At 41.3% G+C, this 23,603-nt stretch overlaps 1 protein-coding gene across 1 annotated transcript in view; it reads right to left on the minus strand.

Annotated features, from left to right (window-relative positions):
- Positions 1–478: 478 nt before the first annotated feature.
- LOC124722573 (transforming growth factor-beta-induced protein ig-h3-like) overlaps positions 479–23,603 on the minus strand; it is a 345,746-nt gene continuing 322,621 nt past the window's right edge. The window contains exons 12-14 of the mRNA XM_047247712.1: positions 12,312–12,558; positions 6,193–6,315; positions 479–1,182 (exon numbers count right to left, since the gene is read on the minus strand). Coding sequence (XP_047103668.1) covers positions 1,093–1,182; positions 6,193–6,315; positions 12,312–12,558 — 460 coding nt within the window. The 3' untranslated portion in view covers positions 479–1,092. The remainder of the gene's footprint in view (positions 1,183–6,192; positions 6,316–12,311; positions 12,559–23,603) is intronic.

Raw genomic sequence — 23,603 nt, forward strand, 5'->3', positions numbered from 1 at the left:
AGTCCAAGTTATGTGGTTCACCCTGTATATAATAAAAAATTTAAAAAATTACTTAAAAATAGTACTTTCATCTGGGTGCATGTAAATATGGCCAGTAAAATGTATTAGCGACACGGCTTTGCAGCTTACAAGTATCCAGAAACAAATGACTGGAAACTTCAAGCTCTGTGCTTCTTGGTACACCCCTGGTTCTGTGGCACCAATTTTCCAATTTTCAGCTCTTTTCAGCTTCCTGTTTTGTTTTCAGCTATGGTGTTTGTTACAGTCTGTGGGGATGTCAGGCATCCACCTCACAGTGTTACGTTAAAATAGTTTGTGATTTCAAATAAATCTGTAATGACAATCTCAGTTGAATGAGCAAAATATTTCTGTGCTTTTGTGTCTGTGTGTGTGTGTGTGTGTGTGTGTGTGTGTGTGTGTGTGTGTGTGTGTGTGTGTGTAGCAAGAAGAAAATACAAAATTAATGAAACAAATAATATCAAGAGTAATAAAAATACAAATGGAATTTATTTTAATGTCATCACATGATTTATCCACTATAAACTACAACGCATTAAATACAAATGACAAATTAGTTAATTGTGATAATCAGTTGGTCGCATTAATTGTTATTAAAAAAGTTAAAAAAGTTGAGACGTGGGTCACTTCTCCAGAAAGTAATAATCCGTTGAGATAAATACTGGTAAAGGTACCGGTACGTGACCTAACAAGAAACGTTGTACGGTGAAACGCGCTGACAAAGACGCGTCGTCGAGATGAATTAGTGTAAAAACGTAATGTATTCTTCTTACTGCTATCATTCTGCGTTCCACGACTGTAGGTTCTTCCGAATGCCTTGCAGAATGTTTAACGTGGCATGTCACTCAATACACAGTAACAGGAACAGCCATATACAGCCATACGATGAGTCTCGATCTTAGATGACGTATACGATAGGTCAATTGCAGAAATTCCCGAAAGAACTTTTATTGTGGTATTTAAATGATTTCACTCGTTTGACTGAGGGATTATTGGATGCATACGGCAAATTATATACGATTTCCTGTCGTGGCGAATTTTACGACGATGACGCGAAGTCATGCAAAACTCCGGTCATTGCTCTGGCAGCAGGACCTCGTTTATAACGTGGATCACACCGTTCGTATTCACAATATCGCAGTTCACCATCGTCGCGTCGTTCACCTGAAAAAGAAAGAAAATAATAAGCTACAAGAACTTGTAGAGTTTTGTGTAACAGTGTACAGTCTGAATCATAGTGTTTAATATTTTTAAATTGGTGGAAGTAAGACAAAGTGCGCGCACAAAATTCCACGAGTTTTGTCTTAAAACAAGGAAAACGAGGGATACAATGAAACTAGCTTTGTTCGTCTTCAAAATAATCGCGACATCACACACATCCATGCCCGAGGCAGGGTTCGAACCTGCGACCGTAGTAGTCGCGCGTTTCCGGACTGAAGCGCCTAGAACCGCTCGGCCACCACGGCCGGCCCAACCAGCGTCCTTGATGGAAAACATATAACAATTCCTAAACTTAGCCATTCTAGACGTCAGTACTATAATTACAATATCGCTTTTCAGTTGTTCTTCTGACAAAAACATATGCAAGATAGAAATTTCCAGCGGTTGATGTTTGAGATTATGGAAAACACGGTGATGCTGGTGTACTGAGAAATGAGGTTTTTCATTAAAAAATTTGATCACATTGGCTTATTTTGCCTGGGAATTTCATCCTCCAAAGTGAGATTTGAGCTGAAAAAGCGTTTCCAACGAGAGACTTTTTCCAGCAAGAGATGTTGTGGAAGACTCCTTCGATATTCCCTAATCAAAGTGGAGAACTTTATTGAAAGCCACAGGTTCTGATGTTCAAAATGCTGTAGCAATCATAAAGGCGGCTAAAATTCTGCATAATGCTGCCGTTGATAGCGATGGTAATGAATCTATATTATCTGCTGTCAAAAGCAAGCTAACCTCGGGGACAAACACAAGTCCACCAGTGAAATTAAATTCTTCTCAGACAGAAGCAACGATTAGAACCGCATTTTGCCGTTATTTTAATTAGTACAAGCAGTAAATTTACAATTAAGTTCATTTAAGGGCGTGTCCATTCAATGATATAAATGTGATCAGCCCAACATTTTTCTTACTGATTTCTGTATGAACTTACATGCGCACTAACCTATTACGTTTTATAGAGCGCGCGGCATTGCGTGTCCCGTGTCTAAACGCCTTTTTGTGCCCATACACATGTGCGCATTTGTAAAAAATACTGTTAATCAGTATCGATCAATTCACAGCACATCTTGGGCACCTCTATTAGCTGATTAGAGACAGTTAATCAAAATGACATAAGCTGACCTAGAGGGCACACAGGCAGGAGTTGTGGAGTGGCATTCGTGTCAGTTTTGCGTTGAATGAAGAAATAGTTGTGAAATTTCGTCACAAATGACTCTGGGTACACTTGCTACTGGTCTATATCCATTATACGAGGGTTAGTACTTAAATAGTGGCAACTATTTACTCACAACCGATACAAAAGAGTTACATGTTTGCATCTGTTACTGTCCTTCAAAGTAGTCACCAGCGTTGTGTAGAACCCGTTGCCAGCGATGTGGAAGGCGTAGTATACTGTTAGCAGAGCCTGTTCTGTTGATGGTGCGAATGGAGCGGTCTACTGCCTGTCGAATCTCTGGAAGAGTTCTGAAGCGAATGCTATGAAATGGTTCCTTCATCTTCGGAATCAAATCAAAGTCACAAGGACTTAAGTCCGTGGAGTATGGTGGATGGTACAGTGCTTTCCAGTCCAATCGACCCAACAGAGCAGCCACAGCTTGCGCTGTATGCGCCCGCGCATTGTCGTGCAAAATGATGGGTGCGTTGCCCAGAAAGTGTCGCCGCTTCTTTCGCAAAGCTGGTCGCAGGTGATGCTCCAAAAACGAACAGTAATACTGTGCAATGACGGTGCCCGTTGTTCCTGTTTCGAAAACATAGTGACTCCGTTATGTTAGACCGCTCGCTCACAAGTGACTATGTTTCCCTCGGTTGTGCGCACGCCGGTGACGTGGGATGGGCGAGTCCATTTGCTCGGAGGTAAGGTAGGTATATCAACAACGTGTGCTATAAGCGACAATAATAGATTCCATTGCATAGTGTTTGAACAGTAATGTAGTAATGCAGGAGTAGGTTTAATAATGAATAAAAAAATAGGAGTGCGGGTTAGCTACTACAAACAGCATAGCGAACGCATTATTGTGGCCAAGATAGACACAAAGCCCATGCCTACTACAGTAGTACAAGTTTATATGCCAACTAGCTTTGCAGATGACGAAGAAATTGAAGAAATGTATGGTGAAATAAAGAAATTATTCAGATAGTGAAGGGAGACGAAAATTTAATAGTCATGGGCGACTGGAATTCGGTAGTAGGAAAAGGGAGAGAAAGAAACGTAGTAGGTGAATATAGATTGGGGCTAAGAAATGAAAGAGGAAGCCGCCTGGTAGAATTTTGAACAGAGCACAACTTAATCATAGGTAACACTTGGTTCAAGAATCATAAAAGAAGGTTGTATACATGGAAGAAGCCTGGAGATACTGACAGGTTTCAGATAGATTACATAATGGTAAGACAGAGATTTAGGAGCCAGGTTTTAAATTGTAAGACATTTCCAGGGGCAGATGTGGACTCTGATCACAATCTATTAGTTATGAACTGTAGATTAAAACTGAAGAAACTGCAAAAAGGTGGGAATTTAAGGAGATGGGACCTGTATAAACTGACTAAACCAGAGGTTGTACAGAGTTTCAGGGAGAGCATAAGCGAAAAATTGACAGGAATTGGGGAAAGAAATACAGTAGAAGAAGAATGGGTAGCTTTGAGAGATGAAGTAGTGAAGGCAGCAGAGGATCAAGTAGGTAAAAAGACGAGGGCTGGTAGAAATCCTTGGGTAACAGAAGAAATATTGAATTTAATTGATGAAAGGAGAAAATATAAAAATGCAGTAAATGAAGCAGGCAAAAAGGAATACAAACGTCTCAAAAATGAGATTGACAGGAAGTGCAAAATGGCTAGGCAGGGATGGCTAGATGACAAATGTAAGGATGTAGAGGCTTATCTCACTAGGGGTAAGATAGATACTGCCTACAGGAAAATTAAAGAGACCTTTGGAGAAAAGAGAACTACTTGTATGAATATCAAGAGCTCAGATGGAACCCAGTTCTAAGCAAAGAAGGGAAAGCAGAAAGGTGGAAGGAGTATGTAGAGGATCTACACAAGGGCGATGTACTTGAGGACAATATTATGGAAATGGAAGTGGATGTAGATGAAGATGGAATGGGAGATACGATACTGCGTGGAGAGTTTGATAGAGCACTGAAAGACCTGGGTAGAAACAAAGCCCCGGGAGTCGACAACATTCCATCAGAACTACTGACGGCCTTGGGAGAGCCAGTCCTGACAAAACTCTACCATCTGGTGAGCAAGATGTATGAGACAGGCGAAATACCCTCAGACTTCAAGAAGAATATAATAATTCCAATCCCAAAGAAAGCAGGTGCTGACAGATGTGAAAATTACCGAACAATCAGTTTAATAAGTCACGGATGCAAAATACCAACGCGAATTCTTCACAGACGAATGGAAAAACTGGTGGAAGCCGACCTCAGGGAAGTTCAGTTTGGATTTCGTAGTAATATTGGAACACGTGAGGCAATACTGAACCTACGACTTATCTTAGAAGCTAGATTAAGGCAAGGCAAACCTACGTTTCTAGCATTTGTGGACTTAGAGAAAGCTTTTGGTAATGTTGACTGGAATACACTCTTTCAAATTCTGAAGGTGGCAGGGGTAAAATACAGGGAGCGAAAGGCTATTTACAATTTGTACACAAAACCAGATGGCAGTTATAAGAGTCGAGGGACATGAAAGGGAAGCAGTGGTTGGGAAGTTAGTGAGACAGGGTTTTAGCCTCTCCCCGATGTTATTCAATCTGTATATTGAGCAAGCAGTGGAGGAAACAAAAGAAAAATTCGGAGTAAATTAAAATCCATGGAGAAGAAATAAAAACTTTGAGGTTCTCCGATGACATTGTAATTCTGTCAGAGACAGCAAAGGACTTAGAAGAGCACTTGAACGGAATGCATAGTGTGTTGAAAGGAGGATATAAGATGAACATCAACAAAAGCAAAACGAGGATAATGGAATGTCGTCGAATTATGTCGGGTGATGCTGAAGGAATTAGATTAGGAAATGAGACACTTAGAGTAGTAAAGGAATTTTGCTATTTGGTCGAAGTAGAGAGGATATAAAACGTAGACTGGCAATGGCAAGGAAAGCGTTTCTGAAGAAGAGAAATTTGTTAACATCGCGTATTGATTTAAGTGTCAGGAAGTCTTTTCTGAAAGTATTTGTATGGAGTGTAGCCATGTATGGAGGTGAAACATGGACGATAACTAGTTTGGACAAGAAGAGAGTAGAAGCTTTCGAAATGTGGTGCTACAGAAGGATGCTGAAGATTAGATGGGTAGATCATATAACTAACGAGGAGGTATTAAATAGGATTGGGGAGAAGAGAAGTTTGTGGCACAACTTGACTAGAAGAAGGGATCGGTTGGTAGGACATGTTCTGAGGCATCAAGGGATCACCAATTTGGTATTGGAGGGCAGCGTGGAGGGTAAAAATCGTAGAGTGAGACCAAGAGATGAACACACTAAAGAGATACAGAAGGATGTAGGTTGCAGTAGTTCTGGGAGATGAAGAAGCTTGCACAGGATAGAGTAGCATGGAGAGCTGCATCAAACCAGTCTCAGGACTGAAGACCACAACAACAACAACAACAAGGGGAGATGTGAATTGGACTTGGTGGTGGGGAGGGTTTTTGACTTGGGTCGTTCGTGCAGCTCTGTTGATCATAATACTGCGGTTGTGTAATGGTCAGCATATTTGCCTACTAAAAGTAAGAAGACCCGCGTTCGAGTCCTGGCCGCAGCACAAATTCTAATTCACTTTTCACGTTAAAGCCTATAGTACTTCGAGAGAGACCTGTGTTGTGAATTTTAGACTATGTTGTATCTTTTCTTGACCTCTAGTACTTAAAATGTGACATGTTTGAAGCTGCAATGTTCTTTCATTATTTTACGTAATGCTGTGTGAGTTTAAGGATGTCCATTATAGGATGCAGAGCTGTATGTGTTTCTTGCCTTAAGCTTTCCATTCTTCTTTACGACATCTACAACATCCTGCCGCGTTGGGACGTCGTAGAACAAATCGGGCTTGAAGGCTTCTGATGCCATCATCTTGTCCACCAGGTGGTTCTTGATTGTCTGAAAAGAAAAGTAATATACCAGTTATACCCCCAGTTTATACTAGATGCTTGAAACCATTGTTACCTGCTATATGAATATCAAATACGTGGAGTGATAACTTTATGGATAGGCAGGCTTAATAGCTTTGTAATCTGAATTAACATTTGTGCAAACGGCAACACCCAGAATGAATGGTCTTAATGAATCCCAAGTGGAAGTGTAAAAATATGTACCAAAAATAGTAACTTTTCTGGCATGCATCCATGATCCAATTATTTGCTCTTCCGATATTTCGGATGGGACCTTTCCACCCTTAATGAAAGCGAGTCGGTGACTGACTCCCGAGTTGAAAAAGCGCTATTTATTTACTAAGGTGCCAAAACCACTTGACTGAAAGGTATACTGGTGAGTATTAGAGACGGAGTAGTAAGCGTTCCGGCTGGACAAAAGGACCAGGCGCGACCTTGATCACGCAGCCAACGCGATATTCAGGCAACTGAGTTAGAGGAACCACCTGAAACTTATATTAGGTTGAGTAAATAGGGATTTCAAGCCTGCCGTTTTAGAATGTAATTGGAGAATCTTAGCTGCTGAGACACCATGCTTGGTAAAAGGTTATGAAGGACGTGGAACTCGCGTTATGAACGGTTTGCAGTAGGAAAGATTAACTGACATTTTATTTTCTTTGCCTGAGTTCCTCTAGACAAATGATACAACAATTTTTGGCCAGATAAAAATTATTTTCCGGAAAATTTTGAGATATAGACTGAAATACACTGTATATAACTTCCACAAAATTTGTAAAGGAACAATAGTACTCTTTCAGGTTGGAGCTCTTATTTGTCACCTTTAATCAATGATATTCCATCTGAGAGCATGATGCAGGAGATTATGGGGTGGGAATGACTATATAGTTGCTATGGAAATTCCACTTTACGGGGTACACTACTATTTCGATCTTCTTTTATCGATACACATATCAGCAGCTCATGTGCCATGTTAAAAAAAATGGTTCAAATGGCTTTAAGCATTATGGGAATTAACATATGAAGTCATCAGTCCTCTAGATTTAGAACTACTTAAACCTAACTAACCTAAGGACTCCACACACATCCATGCCCAGGGCAGGATTCGAACCTGCGACCGTAGCAGTAGCGAGGTTCCGGACTGAAGCGCCTAGAACCGCTCGGTCACAGTGGCCGGCTGTGCCATGTTCTGTGCTTTTTTAATTTATTGCACTTCCTGAAAACTTTATGAAAGGGTAGAAGTTCTTCAAAATATTCATAAAATCAGACTTAGGGCAATGAGGAGACTGATGAGCTCCGATGTTATGTCCCTTAGTGCTTAGAGACATTTGAACCAGTTGAACTTATGGCAATATATACGTAACTCGAAAGGCTATTTACAATTTGTACAGAAACCAGATGGCAGTTATAAGAGTCGAGGGACATGAAAGGGAAGCAGTGGTTGGGAAGGGAGTCAGACAGGGTTGTAGCCCCTCCCCGATGTTATTCCATCTGTATATTGAGCAAGCAGTAAAGGAAACAAAAGAAAAATTCGGAGTAGGAATTAAAATCCATAGAGAAGAAATAAAAACTTTGAGGTTCGCCGATGACATTGTAATTCTGTCAGAGACAGCAAAGGACTTGGAAGAGCAGTTGAACGGAATGGACAGTGTCTTGAAAGGAGGATATAAGATGAACATCAGCAAAAGCAAAACGAGGATAATGGAATGTAGTCGAATTACGCCGGGTGATGCTGAGGGAATTAGATTAGGAAATGGGACACTTAAAGTAGTAAAGGAATTTTGCTATTTGGTCGAAGTAGAGAGGATATAAAACGCAGACTGCCAATGGCAAGGAAAGCGTTTCTGAAGAAGAGAAATTTGTTAACATCGAGTATTGATTTAAGTGTCAGGAAGTCGTTTCTCAAAGTATTTGTTTGGAGTGTAGCCATGTATGGAAGTGAAACATGGACGATAAATAGTTTGGACAAGAAGAGAATAGAAGCTTTCGAAATGTGGTGCTACAGAAGAATGCTGAAGATTAGATGGGTAGATCACATAACTAATGAGGAGGTACTAAATAGAATTGGAGAGAAGAAGAGTTTGTGGCACAACTTGACAAGAAGAAGGGACCGGTTGGTAGGACACGTTCTGAGGCATCAAGGGATCACAAATTTAGCACTGGAGGGCAGCGTGGAGGGTAAAAATCGTAGAGGGAGACCAAGCGGTGAATACACTAAGCAGATTCAGAAGGATGTAGGCTGCAGTAAGTACTGGGAGATGAAGAAGCTTTTACAGGATAGGGTAGCATGGAGAGCTGCATCAAACCAGTCTCAGGACTGAAGACCACAACAACAACATACGTAACTAGCGATCATATTTATAATTCAGATTTCACATACACACTGAAGAGAAAAATCGCAACACCAAGAAATAATTAATGTAAAGTAATTAAATTTCGGGAATAGATTTATCTAGGTAACATATTTCAGTGATTAACATTGAAGGTCACAGGCTAATGCAAGCGCGAGATAAGCCATTGCAAATGTGAAATGCTGGTACATTAATAACTAGTGTAACCGGCAGAATCTTGACTGAAAGCATGCAAACGTGCATGCATTGTGTTGTATAGGTGCAGGATGTCAGTTTGTGGGATGGAGTTCTATTCCTGTTGCACTTGGTCTGTCATTACAGCGACGGTTTATGCTGTTTGTGGATGACGCTTGAGCTGTCGTCCAGTGATGTCCCAAATGAGTTCGATCTGGTGATAGAGCAGGCCAAGGCAACATGTCGACATTCTGTAGAACTTGTTATGTTACAATAGCTGTATGTGATAGAGCGTTGTCCTGTTGGAAAACATCCCATGGAATGCTGCTCATGAACGGCCGCACAACAGATCGAATCACCACAGTGCTTGGGATAACCACGAGAGTGCTCTTGCTGCCATACGAAATTGCACCCTAGGACATAACTCAGGCGTAGGTGTATTGTGTCTAGCAAGGGGAGAGGTTGGTTGCAGGCCCTCAACTGGCTTCCTTCTACCCAATACACGGTCATCACTGGCACCGAGGCAGAACGAGCTTTCATCAGAAAAAACAACAGATCTCCATCCTGCCCTCCAATGAGCTCTCGCTTGACACCACCGTAGTCACAAATGACGATGGTTTGGGGTCACTAGAATGCACGCTACAGGGCGGGTGGCTCGGCGCTGTCCTTGAAGTAACCGATTTGCAACATTTCGTTGTGTTACTGTAGTGTCAACTGTTGATGCAGAAGCAGTACGATGCGCCGGGGTGATACGCCGAACACGATGCTCTTCCCTCTCAGTAGTGCTACGTGGCCGTCCGGAGCCCAGTCTTCTTGCGACCGTACATTTTCGTGACTAAACTTTGCCAGCAATCATGTTCAGTGGCTACATTCCTGCCAAGTCTTTCTGCAATATCGCAGAAGGAACCTCCAGCTTCTCGTAGTGCTATTACATAATCAGGGAGGTGTTGATAATGGCGTTTTAATCACCAGGCGAGCGGTCTACTCGACAGGAGGCCCTCGTCACACGACATTAATTAATTAATAATCACCTTAAAGGCATTTTTGACTAACGTCAGCTCAACACATCGAACGTCAAAGGTAGCTAACTCTCATGACCGTACAGCATACATTTAAAGCAAACCTGATTTACATCATCATAGTGGCGCTACTAGCGCTCTTTTATGCTACTGGCGCGAAATTTGAACAGACGTCATCTTTCATATGTAGTAACACACCTATTAACTTCAGTTTATGTCGCACAGCTCCTGCTCGGTGTTGTGATTTTTTTCCATCATTGTATTTTAAGTCTGTGATATAAATTTGGAGTTAGTCTACGCAGTTTCAACGTCTTTTCAAAGTACGCTTGACACGGATTTTTTTAAAAGAAATAACAGAATAAAACTGTTAGTTGCTTCAAATAAGTGGAACTACTGCTTTGTATCGATGGTACGGCAAGGCAAACGCTTTTTAGTTAGTCGTTGTAAGAGTTATATATCTTCTTGTTCTTTTTGCGCTCGTAGTTGAAAAGATTTATGTTTAGTTCTGTGCATATTTAAACTTATTTTCATGTGACACTGACGGCTTTTTCGGATAAAAGAAAACGGAAAATTTTGTTGTTGCAGGTTTTAAAATGTAAATGTTGTCGCATTATCAACACAAGATTGCAGCTGCTTTTATGTGGCGTCACTCTTAATTGTGTAATTCTGGTACGCCTAAAAAGAGTTTTCTTGGTAAAAGACTAAGTAAAACCAGAAACTTAAGGTTATATAGCTTAAGTCGGAACGAGTCTCACAGATTTAAGACACTTGTTAAGTGACAAATGTTACGACCAGGATTTGAGAAACAGATTTAGTTATAATTTTATGTTCGAATCCAAGCACCCAGTTTCTGGCAGTTTCTAGCAGCATTCATTTATTTAATGAAACCTTAATCGAGATACCACATAAAGTTCTGGAAAGAAGGAAAAATACACTACTGGCCATTAAAATTGCTACACCAAGAAGGAATGCAGATGATAAACGGGTATTCATTGGACAAATATATTATACTAGAACTGACATGTGATTACATTTTCACGCAATTTGGGTGCATAGATCCTGAGAAATCTGTACCCAGAACAACCACTTCTGGCCGTAATAACGGCCTTGATACGCCTAGGCATTGAGTCAAACAGAGCTTGGATGGCGTGTACAGGTACAGCTGCCCATGCAGCTTCAACACGATACCACAGTTCATCAAGAGTAGTGACGCGCCAGTTGCTCGCCCACCATTGACCAGGCGTTTTCAGTTGGTGAGAGATCTGAAGAATGTGTTGGCCAGGCCAGCAGTGGAACATTTTCTGTATCCAGAAAGGCCCGTACAGGACCTGGAAAATGCGGTCGTGCATTATCCTTCTGAAATGTAGGGTTTCGCAGGGATCGAATGAAGGGTAGAGCCACGGGTCGTAACACATCTGAAATGTAACGTTCACTGTTCAGAGTGCCGTCAATGCGAACAAGAGGTGGCCGAGACGTGTAACCAATGGCACCCCATACCATCACGCCGGGTAATACGCCAGTATAGCGATGACGAATACACGCTTCCAATGTGCGTTCACAGCGATGTCGCCAAACACGGATGCTACCATCATGATGCTGTAAACAGAACCTGGATTCATCCGAAAAAATGACGTTTTGCCATTCGTGCACCCAGGTTCGTCGTTGAGTACACCATCGCAGGCGCTCCTGTCTGTGATGCAGCGTCAAGGATAACCGCAGCCATGGTCTCCGAGATGATAGTCCATGCTGCTACAAACGTCGTCGAACTGTTCGTGCAGATGGTTGTTGTCTTGCAAACGTCCCCATCTGTAGACTCAGGGATCGAGACGTGGCTGTACGATCCGTTACAGCCATGCGGATAAGATGCCTGTCATCTCGACTGCTAGTGATACGAGGCCGTTGGGATCCAGCACGGCGTTCCGTATTATCCTCCTGAACCCACCGATTCCATATTCTGCTAACAGTCATTGGACCTTGACCAACGCGAACAGCAATGTCGCGATACGATAAACCGCAATCGCGATAGGCTACAATACGATCTTTATCAAAGTCGGAAACGTGATGGTACGCATTTCTCCTCCTTACACGAGGCATCACAACAACGTTTCACCAGGCAACGCCGGTCAACTGCTGTTTGTGTATGAGAAATCGGTTGGATACGTTCCTCATGTCAGTGCGTTATAGGTGTCGCCACCGTCGCCAACCTTGTGTGAATGCTCTGAAAAGCTAATCATTTGCATATCACAGCATCTTCTTCCTGTCGGTTAAATTTCGCGTCTGTAGCACGTCATCTTCGTGGTGTAGCAATTTTAATGGCCAGTAGTGTAGCTTCAGTGTGTGGCACTGTGGCTCTGTGTGTCAGTGGGTACGCGGGAAATTACAAACTCAGAGGTCTGCGCGTCAACCTCCAAGTAGGTCCTAAGATTTTTTCATGATACACTTACCCGCTGCAGGTAGGGAAGATCGTTCATTATACGCTGGAGCCGAGTAGAGCCCAGCTTGTTAAACGCCTGGTCCGTCGGTACGAAGAAAGTGTACGATGAAGACGAGGAGGAGGACGAGGATGTCGTCGACGTCGTCGAGGATATCGAAGACGACGAGGAGGAAGAAGAGGTGGACGTCGTGGTCTTCTCCAGCTGCAGGAGGTCAGGGTTGGACTGCATGACGCGCTCCATCGCTGACAGGAAGATGCTGCAACACACACGCTTTTAGTAAAGTATCTCGACGTTCATCAGTTTCCTGGTTTTACTTTTTTTTTGTACAGAGAAAGCGCCTCCCCTCCGCACTGACGCGAGGCTGACTATCTAGCCTAGAGCAGCGTAGTTTCCTTTCCTTCTCAATTTCTGCAGCTCTACTTTGAAAATACTGGATTTAAGTTCCCATCTCCGTGGCCTAATTACAGTTACTTCGACATGTACCCGTGTCTATCTGGTTCTGATTTAGTGGTCCAGCTAACCTTCCAGTGGTACACAATGCGGTGCTGGCAAAGACTTTTTATCCTCACTACAAAATTAAGTGTTATGCAGTCTGCGTCACAAGTAGTTATTTGACTGATTAATTTGGCCGAAAAGGATATGAAAAGCGACAGAGTGCATTCAAGACTATCGGACGTTTTGCCAATGTCTTGGATTGCTTATATAGCGGCCATAATTCCCAGTCGTTATTTATATACACAAACGGCACGCCCACGATCGTCTTCCCATAAACCGGTTCATTGTAATGCCCAGATGATTACCACACAACCGACGATGCAGTGTTACAGACATTGATACGTCTGGGAACGTTACATATAACCGACAAAATCCAATGTGGCCTCAGGGAAGCCACCCACACTCCAACGAGGCAGACGCCCCCGGCCGCCTACCACAGCCAGCAGCATTCGTGCTGTCTCCTCCCAAGTAACCCCTCCACGAATTTAGCGTGTCGCCCTACCAACTGAAAGACTAAATAAAATGCAGGGTCTACTTTAGCGGGTCATTCACCATGGGCATCTCCGAAGCAACACTCCTGAGCACGCGCCTCGCGTAACTGCTGACATCGGTGGTCTGCAGCCGCTGTTCGGACCTCTGAACTGCCCAGTCAACATGACAGGGTCCAGGTGAGCTTCCTGACATTCCCACCTCCTCTCTGGGACTACCCCAGCGATCAGCTACACACTGAGGTGACAAAAGTCATGGGATAGCGACGTACACATATACAGATGCCGGTAGTATCGCATACACAACATATAAAAGGGCAGTGTACTGGTGGGGCTGTCATTTGTACTTAGGTGATTCATGTGAAAAGGTTTCAGACGTGGTTAAGGCCGCATGACCGGTATTGACAGAATTTCAGTGCTTAATGGTAGCTGGAGCTGCACGCACGAGACATACAATTCCGGAAATCGTTAGGGAATTCAGGATTCTGAGATACCCATTGTCAAGAGCGTGCCAGAAATACCAAATTTCAGGTATTATCTCTCACCACGGACAACGCACCGGCCGGCGGCCTTCACTTAAACGAGCGAGAGCAGCGACATTTGCGTGGAGTTGCCAGTGCTAACAATAAGCTACACTGCGTGAAATAATCGCAGAAATCGATGTGGGAAGTACGACGAACGTATCCGTTAGCACGGAGCTGCGAAATTTGACGTTAATGGGCTATGGCAGCAGGCGACCGACGTGAGGGCTTTTGCTAACAGCACGTCATCCCCTGCAGCGCCTGTCGTGGGCTGGTGACCATATCGATTGGACTGGTCTGGTCAGATGAGTCCCAACTTCAGTTGGTAAGAGCTGATGGTATGGTTCGAGTGTGGCGCAGACCTACACGTTGTATCGTTCTTCTTAACAACACGGGCACTGCAATATCGTATTTATCCACTTATACCAGGCAGCGACTTTCAATTGAAATGTTCTGCTCTGTACGGGAACTATTTAATGCGGGTACAAGTGTAGGTTGTGACACAGAAATGACGACATATAGAAGTTTGGGTCTCGCCGTGTCTCGTGCATTGATAGCCAAAGCCGTTAAGGCGACCGCTCGCGTAAAGCAGTATATCGAGGTTCGAGTCCCCGTCCGGCACATATTTTCATTGTCGTCATTCCCTTATACAACTGATGGTCGCAGCTGCGAATTAATTTCATGTACCACATGTTTCCTTACTAATTAGCGGGCTAATGTCTCTAAGCAAAGTCTGCATAATATGCCACAGTGTTACGATAAACAGTAAGAAAGCAGTTTTCACTGAAGCTAAAAGAACTCTCAGAAAAATCAGCCAAACCGGATGTAAATGATTATGACCGCTTTGTACTCTGCTCAGTCACACTGACAAAAAATATTTACTTTAATCTACCGTCACACCTACATTATGTCTAATGACTTATTTGTTTTGGTACCAGGTACCATCATCAGCGATTCTATGGTCAAAACCCCACAGTACATAGTTAAAATATTCCTTAAGAACCATTTACATAACATTCGTCTCTATGCTGGCTAACTTATGGCATAAAATGCACCCTTAAAATATAGGCAGCTGCATATCCCTGGCATGCAATCGCCAAACTCGCTTACCCAACCAAGTAGGTGTATCATAGACTAAAAGTAAACGTCAAGTCTATGTTTTAAAAGATGCCAAATGCGGCCAGAAGTGATAAGAGTGCCGCTGCGTGCTGGTTTGTCTTGTATTTTTTGAAAAATCGTAATACGAAAGATATCTAAAATTAAAAACCGTACAAAGTATAGAGTGTAAAAAGGTAAATAATAAATCATAACGAATGAAACATTTCCCACAGTAGTATAACATTAAAGGTAGAATAATACATCTAAACTGCTACGTTTCTATCCACCGTCTGTATTCAGTGCGTAGAAATACAAGACATCCATCTGAACGTGAATATTGTAATCATGTGTGTATTGTCCATAATAATCTCATTATTAGCTGAAAACCAACATAAAAAGTACTCGAGCATCCAGAGGGAATAGTGGCGCAGTGTGGCTATTTATTACCCCGCAACTGTCAGTTAACGCTGCCTGGCTGCATTGCCAGTTTCCTGTTTATGCCAACAGTGTCATGTGTGCGATGGAGCTCCCGGCGCCACTGCACAGAGTTCCTCCACACGACGTCGCATTTCAGCAGCCCGCCACAGCCGTGATAGCCACTCCTCCTATACAACGTGCAGTTGTGAGGGGCTGCATCCATCTACATCTACATCTACACCTAAATCTATATGACTACTCTGCAATTCACAATTTAGTGCCTGGCAGAGGGTTTATGGAACTACCTTCAAGTTACACACTCTAAAAGTGCGTGCGGAAAACGAACACTTACATCTTTCGAATCAAAATACCTTTCAGCCGTATAAATTTCCAATTGTTATGTTGTTTCAGCAACCAGTTTCGGCGCTACATTACGCGATCTTCATGCTGACTGGTATCTGTGGATTCCTACTTGACACTGCGGGATGAGTGTCGCATATGTCTTCAACCAGACAATCATCGGAGACGTGTTTGGAAGTCAGGCTGAACGCCTTAGACACACTGTTCAGCGAATGCAGCAAGGTGGAGGTTCCCTGCTCTTTCGGAGTGGCATTATGTGGGGCCTACGTACGCCGCTGGTGGTCGTAGAAGGAGCCATAACGGCTGAACGATACGTGAATGCCATCCTTCGACTGATAGTGCAACCATATCGGCAGCATACTGGCGAGGCATTAATCTTCATGGACGACAATTCGTGCCCCTATCGTGCACATGTTTTGAATGACTTCCTTCAGGATAACGACATCGCTCGACTAGAGTGGCCAGCATGTTCTCCAGACATGAACCGTATCGAACATGCCTGATATGGATTTAAAAGGGCTGTTTATGGACAACGTGACCCACCAACAACTCAGAGATCTACGCCGAATCGCCGTTGGGGAGTGGAACAATCTGGACCAACAGTGCCTTGATGAACTCGTGGATAGTATGTCATGATGAATACAGGCATGCATCAATGCAAGATGATGTGCTACTGGGTATTAGAGGTACTGGTGTGTATAGCAATCTGGACCACCACCTCTGAAGGTCTCAGTGTATAGTGGCACAACATGCAATGTGTGATTTTCAAGAGCAATAAAAAGGGCGGAAATGATGTTTATGTTGATCTCTGTTCCGATATTATGTGCAGCTTCCGGAACTCTCGGAACTGAGGTGATGCAAAACTTTTTTTGATGTATGTACAAATATACATGCCAACCAGTCAAGACATAGATGAGAAAGCACTGGAATATTATGAAAAGATTGAAGAAATTAAGGATAAAGAAAAAAAAGAAATATCTGCATCATCATTATAGGGGATCTGAATAAGTGGCAGGACTTGGAAAAGAAGATGGAATGACTGGAAGATCTGGGTTGGGAAGTAGGAACAACAGGGGTGAAAGGCTGTTTAATATCTGCAGAGAAAGTTCTCTTGTGATTAGAAACACATTGCTTGCCGATCACAGAAGATGAAGATATACAGGGATATCTAGAGTGAATGATGACAGACACAAAATAGATTATATCATAATTTAGAATAGGTACAAAGAGAGAATAAAGAATACACAGATCTGGACCACAGCTTCGTGGTGGCAGACCTGTAATTATGATTGAAGTGAGTGAGAGGAAGAAAACCAAGATACTAAAGGAAGAAGGTAAGAATGCTGAGTTGGAAACACATGTATGTAAAAATGGGATAGAGGGTCCAATGAACGGAGTGCAAATGAGAAATGGAAGAGGATGAGACAAAACCTTAAGCAATCTGCAGAAGAAATTGTAGGAAAATTGTAGGGGTGAGGAAGTTTGAAAGAATAGGGAGAGAATGGGTAACAAAAATAATGCTGGATAAGATGGAACAAAGAAGGAAATGGGAGACAATTGGAACTGAGGAAGGAAAAAGGATGTTCAGAAAGCTGAGTAATGAATTAAGGAGAGAAACAGAACAAGCAAGGAAGACATGGATGAAAGAGAAATGTAAAGAAACAGAGACACTAGAAAAGGAAGGAAAATATGAAATGATATATAGATTAGCTGTTGACCTAATCTTTGAAGCAAAGAAAAGGAGGACAAGTACGAGAATAGAAAGATGCAATGGTGCTATGGACCATAAATCAGAGGAAGTGTTGAGAAGATGACAAGAATATATAGAGTGCCTATATGAGGCCAGTCAAAAACCAAACAGTATTGAATTAGAAGAGGAGATGAGAGACATAGAAGAGGACAAAGGATTCTGCATCTTGGGAGGAGAAGTAGAAATTGCTTTAAGAGAGATGAAAAATCATAAAGCAAATGCAATTGATAGATTACCAGCAGAGTTGTTTAAGAGCCTTTGGAGTAATGGTGTGTAAGAGTTAACATATCTGTGTAATAAGATATGTGAAAAAGGTGAATGGCCAGATGACTTTCTATTGACAGTAATGATATCAACTGAGAAGTAAAGGAATAACAAGAAATGTGAGAATTTTAGAAGTATAGTTTTGATTTCTCATGTGGCAATAGTTTTATCAAGGGTGATAAACAGAAGACTTCACAGGAAACCTGAAAAAAGGAATTGCAGAGGAACAGTATGGAGTTAGAAGAGGGAAAGGTACAAGAGAGGCAATTGGACTGCTGAGGATTATAGATGTATGATACATTGAAAGAGAACGAGAAGTTTATACTGTTTTCATTGATCTGGAGAAAGCCCTTGACAGAGCCAGTGGAATAAATTAATGTACATTCTAAGGATGAATGGTGTTGACTGTGGGTATATAAGACTGACTGAAAACCAGTACTTACAACAGAAAATACGAGTACAGATTTGGAATGAGATGGCAGAGGAAAGTACAATCAGAAGGGCACTGAGATAAAGCTGCCACTGTCCCCAATACTGTTTAACATATTTGGAACATATTATTCAGACATGTTTGAAGGAAAACAGAGGAATGCAAGTTTGTGGTAGGGGAATAGAATGTATCGAATTTGCAGATGATATTATGTTATTGGCAGAGCAAAAGAACAATAACCAGAATGCTAAAAGAATTAAATAAGACCTGTGAGGAATTTGGAATGATAATTAATAAGAAAAAATCTAAATGTGTGATGGTAAGTGCAAGAAAAGTAACAAAAACTATAAAGTTAGGACAGGAAGATGTAGAACAAGTTAGTGCTTTCAAATATCTGGGAAGCATTATTATCCATGACATGAGGTGATAAGGAGCTGAAACACATACAGCAATTGCCAAGGAGGAACATAATAAGATGAGATGGCTTCTATGTGAGTGCAAGCTCAGGGACCTGAGGAAGAGACTGATAATGTGCTTCATATAGAGCATGGCATTACACATCGCTGAGACATGCACACTAAGGAGAGAAGAAGGAAGAAGAATAAAATCATTTAGGATGTGGATTTGAAGGAGGATGCAAGGGCTAAAACGGCTAGACAAAGTGAGAAATAAGGAGGTGTTGAGTAGAGTGGGATGAGAGAAAAATTTTAAAGGTAATCAGGAAGAGGAAATAAAGTTCACTTGGACACTGGATGAGAACAGATTGTTTGCTGATGGATACTATGGAAGGAATGGTGAATGGAAGAAGAAGAAGAAGAAGAAGAGGATGCAGAAGATACCAAATGGTAGATAGTATAACAACAGGAAACAATTATGAGAAAATGAAAGGGGTAGCAAGTGCATGGAGAGCTACATGTGAAGACCTGACACTGCTGCTGCTGATGAACAGAAATATTGGTTTTATTGACCTTGAAAGTGGTCCCCCACAACTCACCTCATGAAATGCAAGCAAGCAAAGGTTAATGGCTTGTGGGCAATGTATAGCCACCATTAGCAAACAGGTAAACCAATGGCTATAATCCTGTCAGACATCAAATTTTTTAAAAAAAAAAAAAAAAAAAAAAAACTATGTTGTTTTTCCTTCTCTGTCATTTTGGCTCACCATCCCCTAATATATGAAAAATGTACATGAAAATGGGACTCATTTCCCAGAAAGCATCATGTGAAAGGTAAATAAAAAGGAAAACAAGGCTGGCAGCAGAAAGCTATTTTGTGCACAAACCTATTATTAATTTTATGATACAAAGATCATTTTTCTGAAACCATTATTTTACAACATTTGAAACTTTTTACACACATTTTAAAACATACTATGGTGTCACAAGATAGGTTTACATAGTAAACTTCTTGAACTTGAGACATTCAGAATTGTTAACTATATAAGTGAACAATAACAAATTTGAATGTTAAGCAGTTATATTATATAATTATACTGTACACGTATGTAGCCAATATGAAATTTTGCTGTCAATTGCCAATCAATATTCTTTTTAGTTGGTGTAAAATAGTCCAGTGGGGAGAGATGTTGCTGAACTTGAATGTAATATTGAGCCTCTGACCTGCATACAATTGGCTACTTTGATACAGTACAGTTCTGTGCATTATGGGATGACACTAACCTTTGTTTCTTGTATTGTTTGGACAGGTCACATTTAACACTTTAAGTGTCATACCCCCAAGAACAATTCACAAATATACATGGTTAGTATACCAGCTTTAAGTAAAACAATCATGAGATGCGTCTTTTAATTTTGCAATGGTTTGCCTGTGTTGTGGGTCCCTATAATTTTGTTACATAGTTTGTATTGGATGACATCAATACATGACAAATGGTCTGTAATATGTGGGTATTACTAGGGTATTTGCTGAGTATGTTTATTGCAAATATATTTTAATTAATATGCTTGCCAGAGAGTGAGCATGCATATTGCACTTAAATGTATCCTGTCTTGTTATTCCCAAGAATTTCACACAGGTATCCTTAATTTACATTCAGCTCCAGTGCACAATTCTGTTACTGCTGTTTTCTTGGTGCTATCACTGAGGTACTCTCATTATAAAATGCCTGTGGGGGAACACTGAGGTCTGTGTACTCCAATAGCTATGAATGTTGCTTTCCTCATACATAGTTTATTAAAAAAAATTCAGTGACACCTTCAACTATGGAAGAATTTACAACTATATGACTGCAGCATAATTACTGCCACTTTGTACAAATGTGGCAACATAATTTCCTGGCTTGATACCCCCTACTGATATCTGAGCAAAGTTTATTATTAGTGGGTGCTTAGTGAGAACTTTTTCCTCAGGATACTATTCCTTAGTAGTACCTAAACATGAGGTTTATTAATATGTGCTATGATGTCCTAATCATTATGCTTGTTTTGTAGGCTTCCAAAGTATGTGTAGATAATGGTGAAACTGTATTGACTGCTGGATCATGTTAGTGGATGGAAGTCCATAAGATTGTCCAGCAGGCTTTACAAGTTTCTCAGGTCCACACTGAAGTTTTGATGATAGTGAAAGCTATCTTCATCTATAGAAGTCATCACTGCTGAAGATCAGTCCTCATAGGACTATCAGCCGGCTGTTGTGGCCGAGTGGTTCTAGGCACTTCCGTCCAGAACTGCGCTGCTGCTACGGTTGCAGGTTCGAATCCTGCCTCGGGCATGGATGTGTGTGATGTCCTTAGGTTAGTTAGGTTTAAGTAGTTCTAAGTCTAGTGGACTGATGTCCTCAGATGTTAAGTCCTATAGTGCTCAGATGCATTTGAACTATAGGACTATCCCACTCCCTGTCCCTTACCAAAGGGATCATATCCCTGTGGAAGACTCAGGTACAAGACCAACCCAATCCATGCACCCAGCACTTCCTATTGCAGTCCATCAGTCGTTTCGTCCACCAGCTATGTTGCAACCATTGCACAGTTTTTTATATTGGTATAACTACCAACCAGTTGTCCACCGGGATAAACGGCCACTGCCAAACCGGGGCCAAGAGCAAAGTACACCACCCTGTGCCACAATATGCAGCTGAATATAACATGCTTGATTTCAATGGCTACTTCACAACCCAGGCCATTTGGATTCTTCCTCCACCATCAGCTTTTCTGAGCTGCACAGATGTGAGTTATCCTTACAACACATCCTCCACTCCTAAAATTATTCCAGCCTGAACTTATGGTAACATACTGTCCCCACATCCTCCACCTAACAGTTTCCATCCTGTTTCTCCTGTCACCTCCTTCCTATTCTCACCTCCCACTCTCTGCCAACACACCAGCCTGTCTTTTCCCCTTTCTTGCTCCTCTACTTTTCCACCCCCCCCCCTCCCTATCTACCTACCATAACAGCCTTCTGACACTGCACCTGGTAGTAGTCTTGTCATGCCTCCATCTAGTTCCTGCCTGCACACTCCACCAAACAGTTCTCTTCTCTCCTCCCACCTGTAACCTCATAGCCCTTTCCATTCCCCACCACCTCCAGATTGCTGCATTCATTCCATGTGACAGATGGATTCTGGTCCTAGCTGACAGAGGCGGCAGTCGTGTGCATGAGGTGTGTTTCCTTGTGTGAATGAATGAATGTGTGTATGTTTTTCCTTTTCTGAAAATGTTTATTTAATATTTTATGTCTTTCATATCTAGATTTTTTTCCTTACTGGTCTGCTTAATTTCTTCATTCCCTTTTGTTCATCTAGCTTATAATTAATACATTTTAGATGAGAGTGTCTAACTGAACCTTTGCTTTATTTTTCTTAGGTATTTTTTTTCCTACCTGCAAGATAGGATGTGGGATGAAGCCAGTTGTCTTCTGGAGACATTACCTCAGTTCTTTTGTCACTTATTCTGACTTCTTAAGAAGGCAGAGGAATGTTCAAATCTGCAGTTGTAATCTTCTCAGAAACATCAAAAGTGGAAATAGATGGCAAATTATTGTTATGGTTAGATTCTGTTGGCAAAGATCAATCAGTCTAATAAGTCTTTAACTTCTGTATTATTTCCATTGGCAAAGACAATGGGAAATTATATACCGACCTGTACAGAACATCACAGATTGTCATTGATCTTGCCATAAGATCATAACATACTGTATTATAGAATAACCTGAGAGAAGCAAGAACTCCTGAGTCTAGAAGTAGACTATTGCTTGTGTGAGGTAGCAGAGTAAGCAAAATTATACTATTAGTATTTTGCGCTGATAACTGTGCAGGATGTTGTAAATTGTCAAAGAAGACTTCCACATTTGCCCCTGTGAAGTTAGTGGTCCGCCATAGACATGTCTGGTGTACATAACAGAAGCTGCATGAGCCATTACAGTTTTGCCATGTTCTCTTTCTTGTGTCTTCATTACAGATTTTCCATTTCCCTTTGCAAATTCATATACCAGAATGCTTGCAGTTTTTGTAGTTAACACATAAGGGATATAGCATGGAGAAGTAGTATAATCAAGAGTTTTTTTTCTTTCACTTTTGTTAAGACATTTGACAGCCTGAAACATATTTTCAAATCTAGAAGAAAAATCTCTTCTGTGTATTGTTTAAGGGTTGACAAAGGAATTCCTACAATTCCTTGTAGTTTGATCATTCAGCAGTTCTGCAGTGAGAGAGAGAGAGAGAGAGAGAGAGAGAGAGAGAGAGAGATTTACTGCTTTAATGCTGACACTTGATACAATTTCAATTTTTGAAGACTATTGTGTGTTGAATTAGAACAGTTAAATGTGAATTATTCATTTAAACTTAATACTTGATACACACACGGACCATTTTAAGCAGTTCATATCTAATGCTCATATAATACATTTAACTATGATTGTGGTAATGTGTAATGATTTTTAAATGCCATAGAAAAAGAAGCTGATTTTCATAATTTTTTGTCTGTGTATTATAATATGGTAGTTTGTTGACTTGGATTATGCCTGTACAAAGTATTACAATTTTATTGGAAATGAGCCAGAAAAAGATCACAAATTTTGTACATAAGGAAGCTAAATTTGTAAGGCCTTTACTGAAGATTACTCATCACCCACAAAACTGAGGCAGCATTCAATAGTAGTACATGATGGTGATGCATGTCTAAGGCAGGTACAAACCTTGAGATTTTGAGATAGCTTTACCACCAGAAAATTATATTCATCAATATGTATTTTTCACATTAGTCTAGGGAACCTTGTATGCCTCTTGGCCTTGAGTTTCATGTAATTTTGTGCCTGATACCTGTGTTATCTTCACTTAATTTTTTCCTTTTAGATTTGTTATATTGTTTAGAGAGCCTGCTGTTAAAAACATTAGCAATCCACATAGAGTTGCCATATGTGACTGATACTACTTATGTGTCACAATCTCTTATTTCAGTTTTACTCTGTGGTTTCTGGTAACTTTCACAATGCAAGAGTAGATTTGTTACTCCAAATATTGGCT

The sequence above is a fragment of the Schistocerca piceifrons genome, chromosome X (genome assembly GCF_021461385.2).
Source record: "Schistocerca piceifrons isolate TAMUIC-IGC-003096 chromosome X, iqSchPice1.1, whole genome shotgun sequence".
NCBI lineage: Eukaryota > Metazoa > Arthropoda > Insecta > Orthoptera > Acrididae > Schistocerca > Schistocerca piceifrons.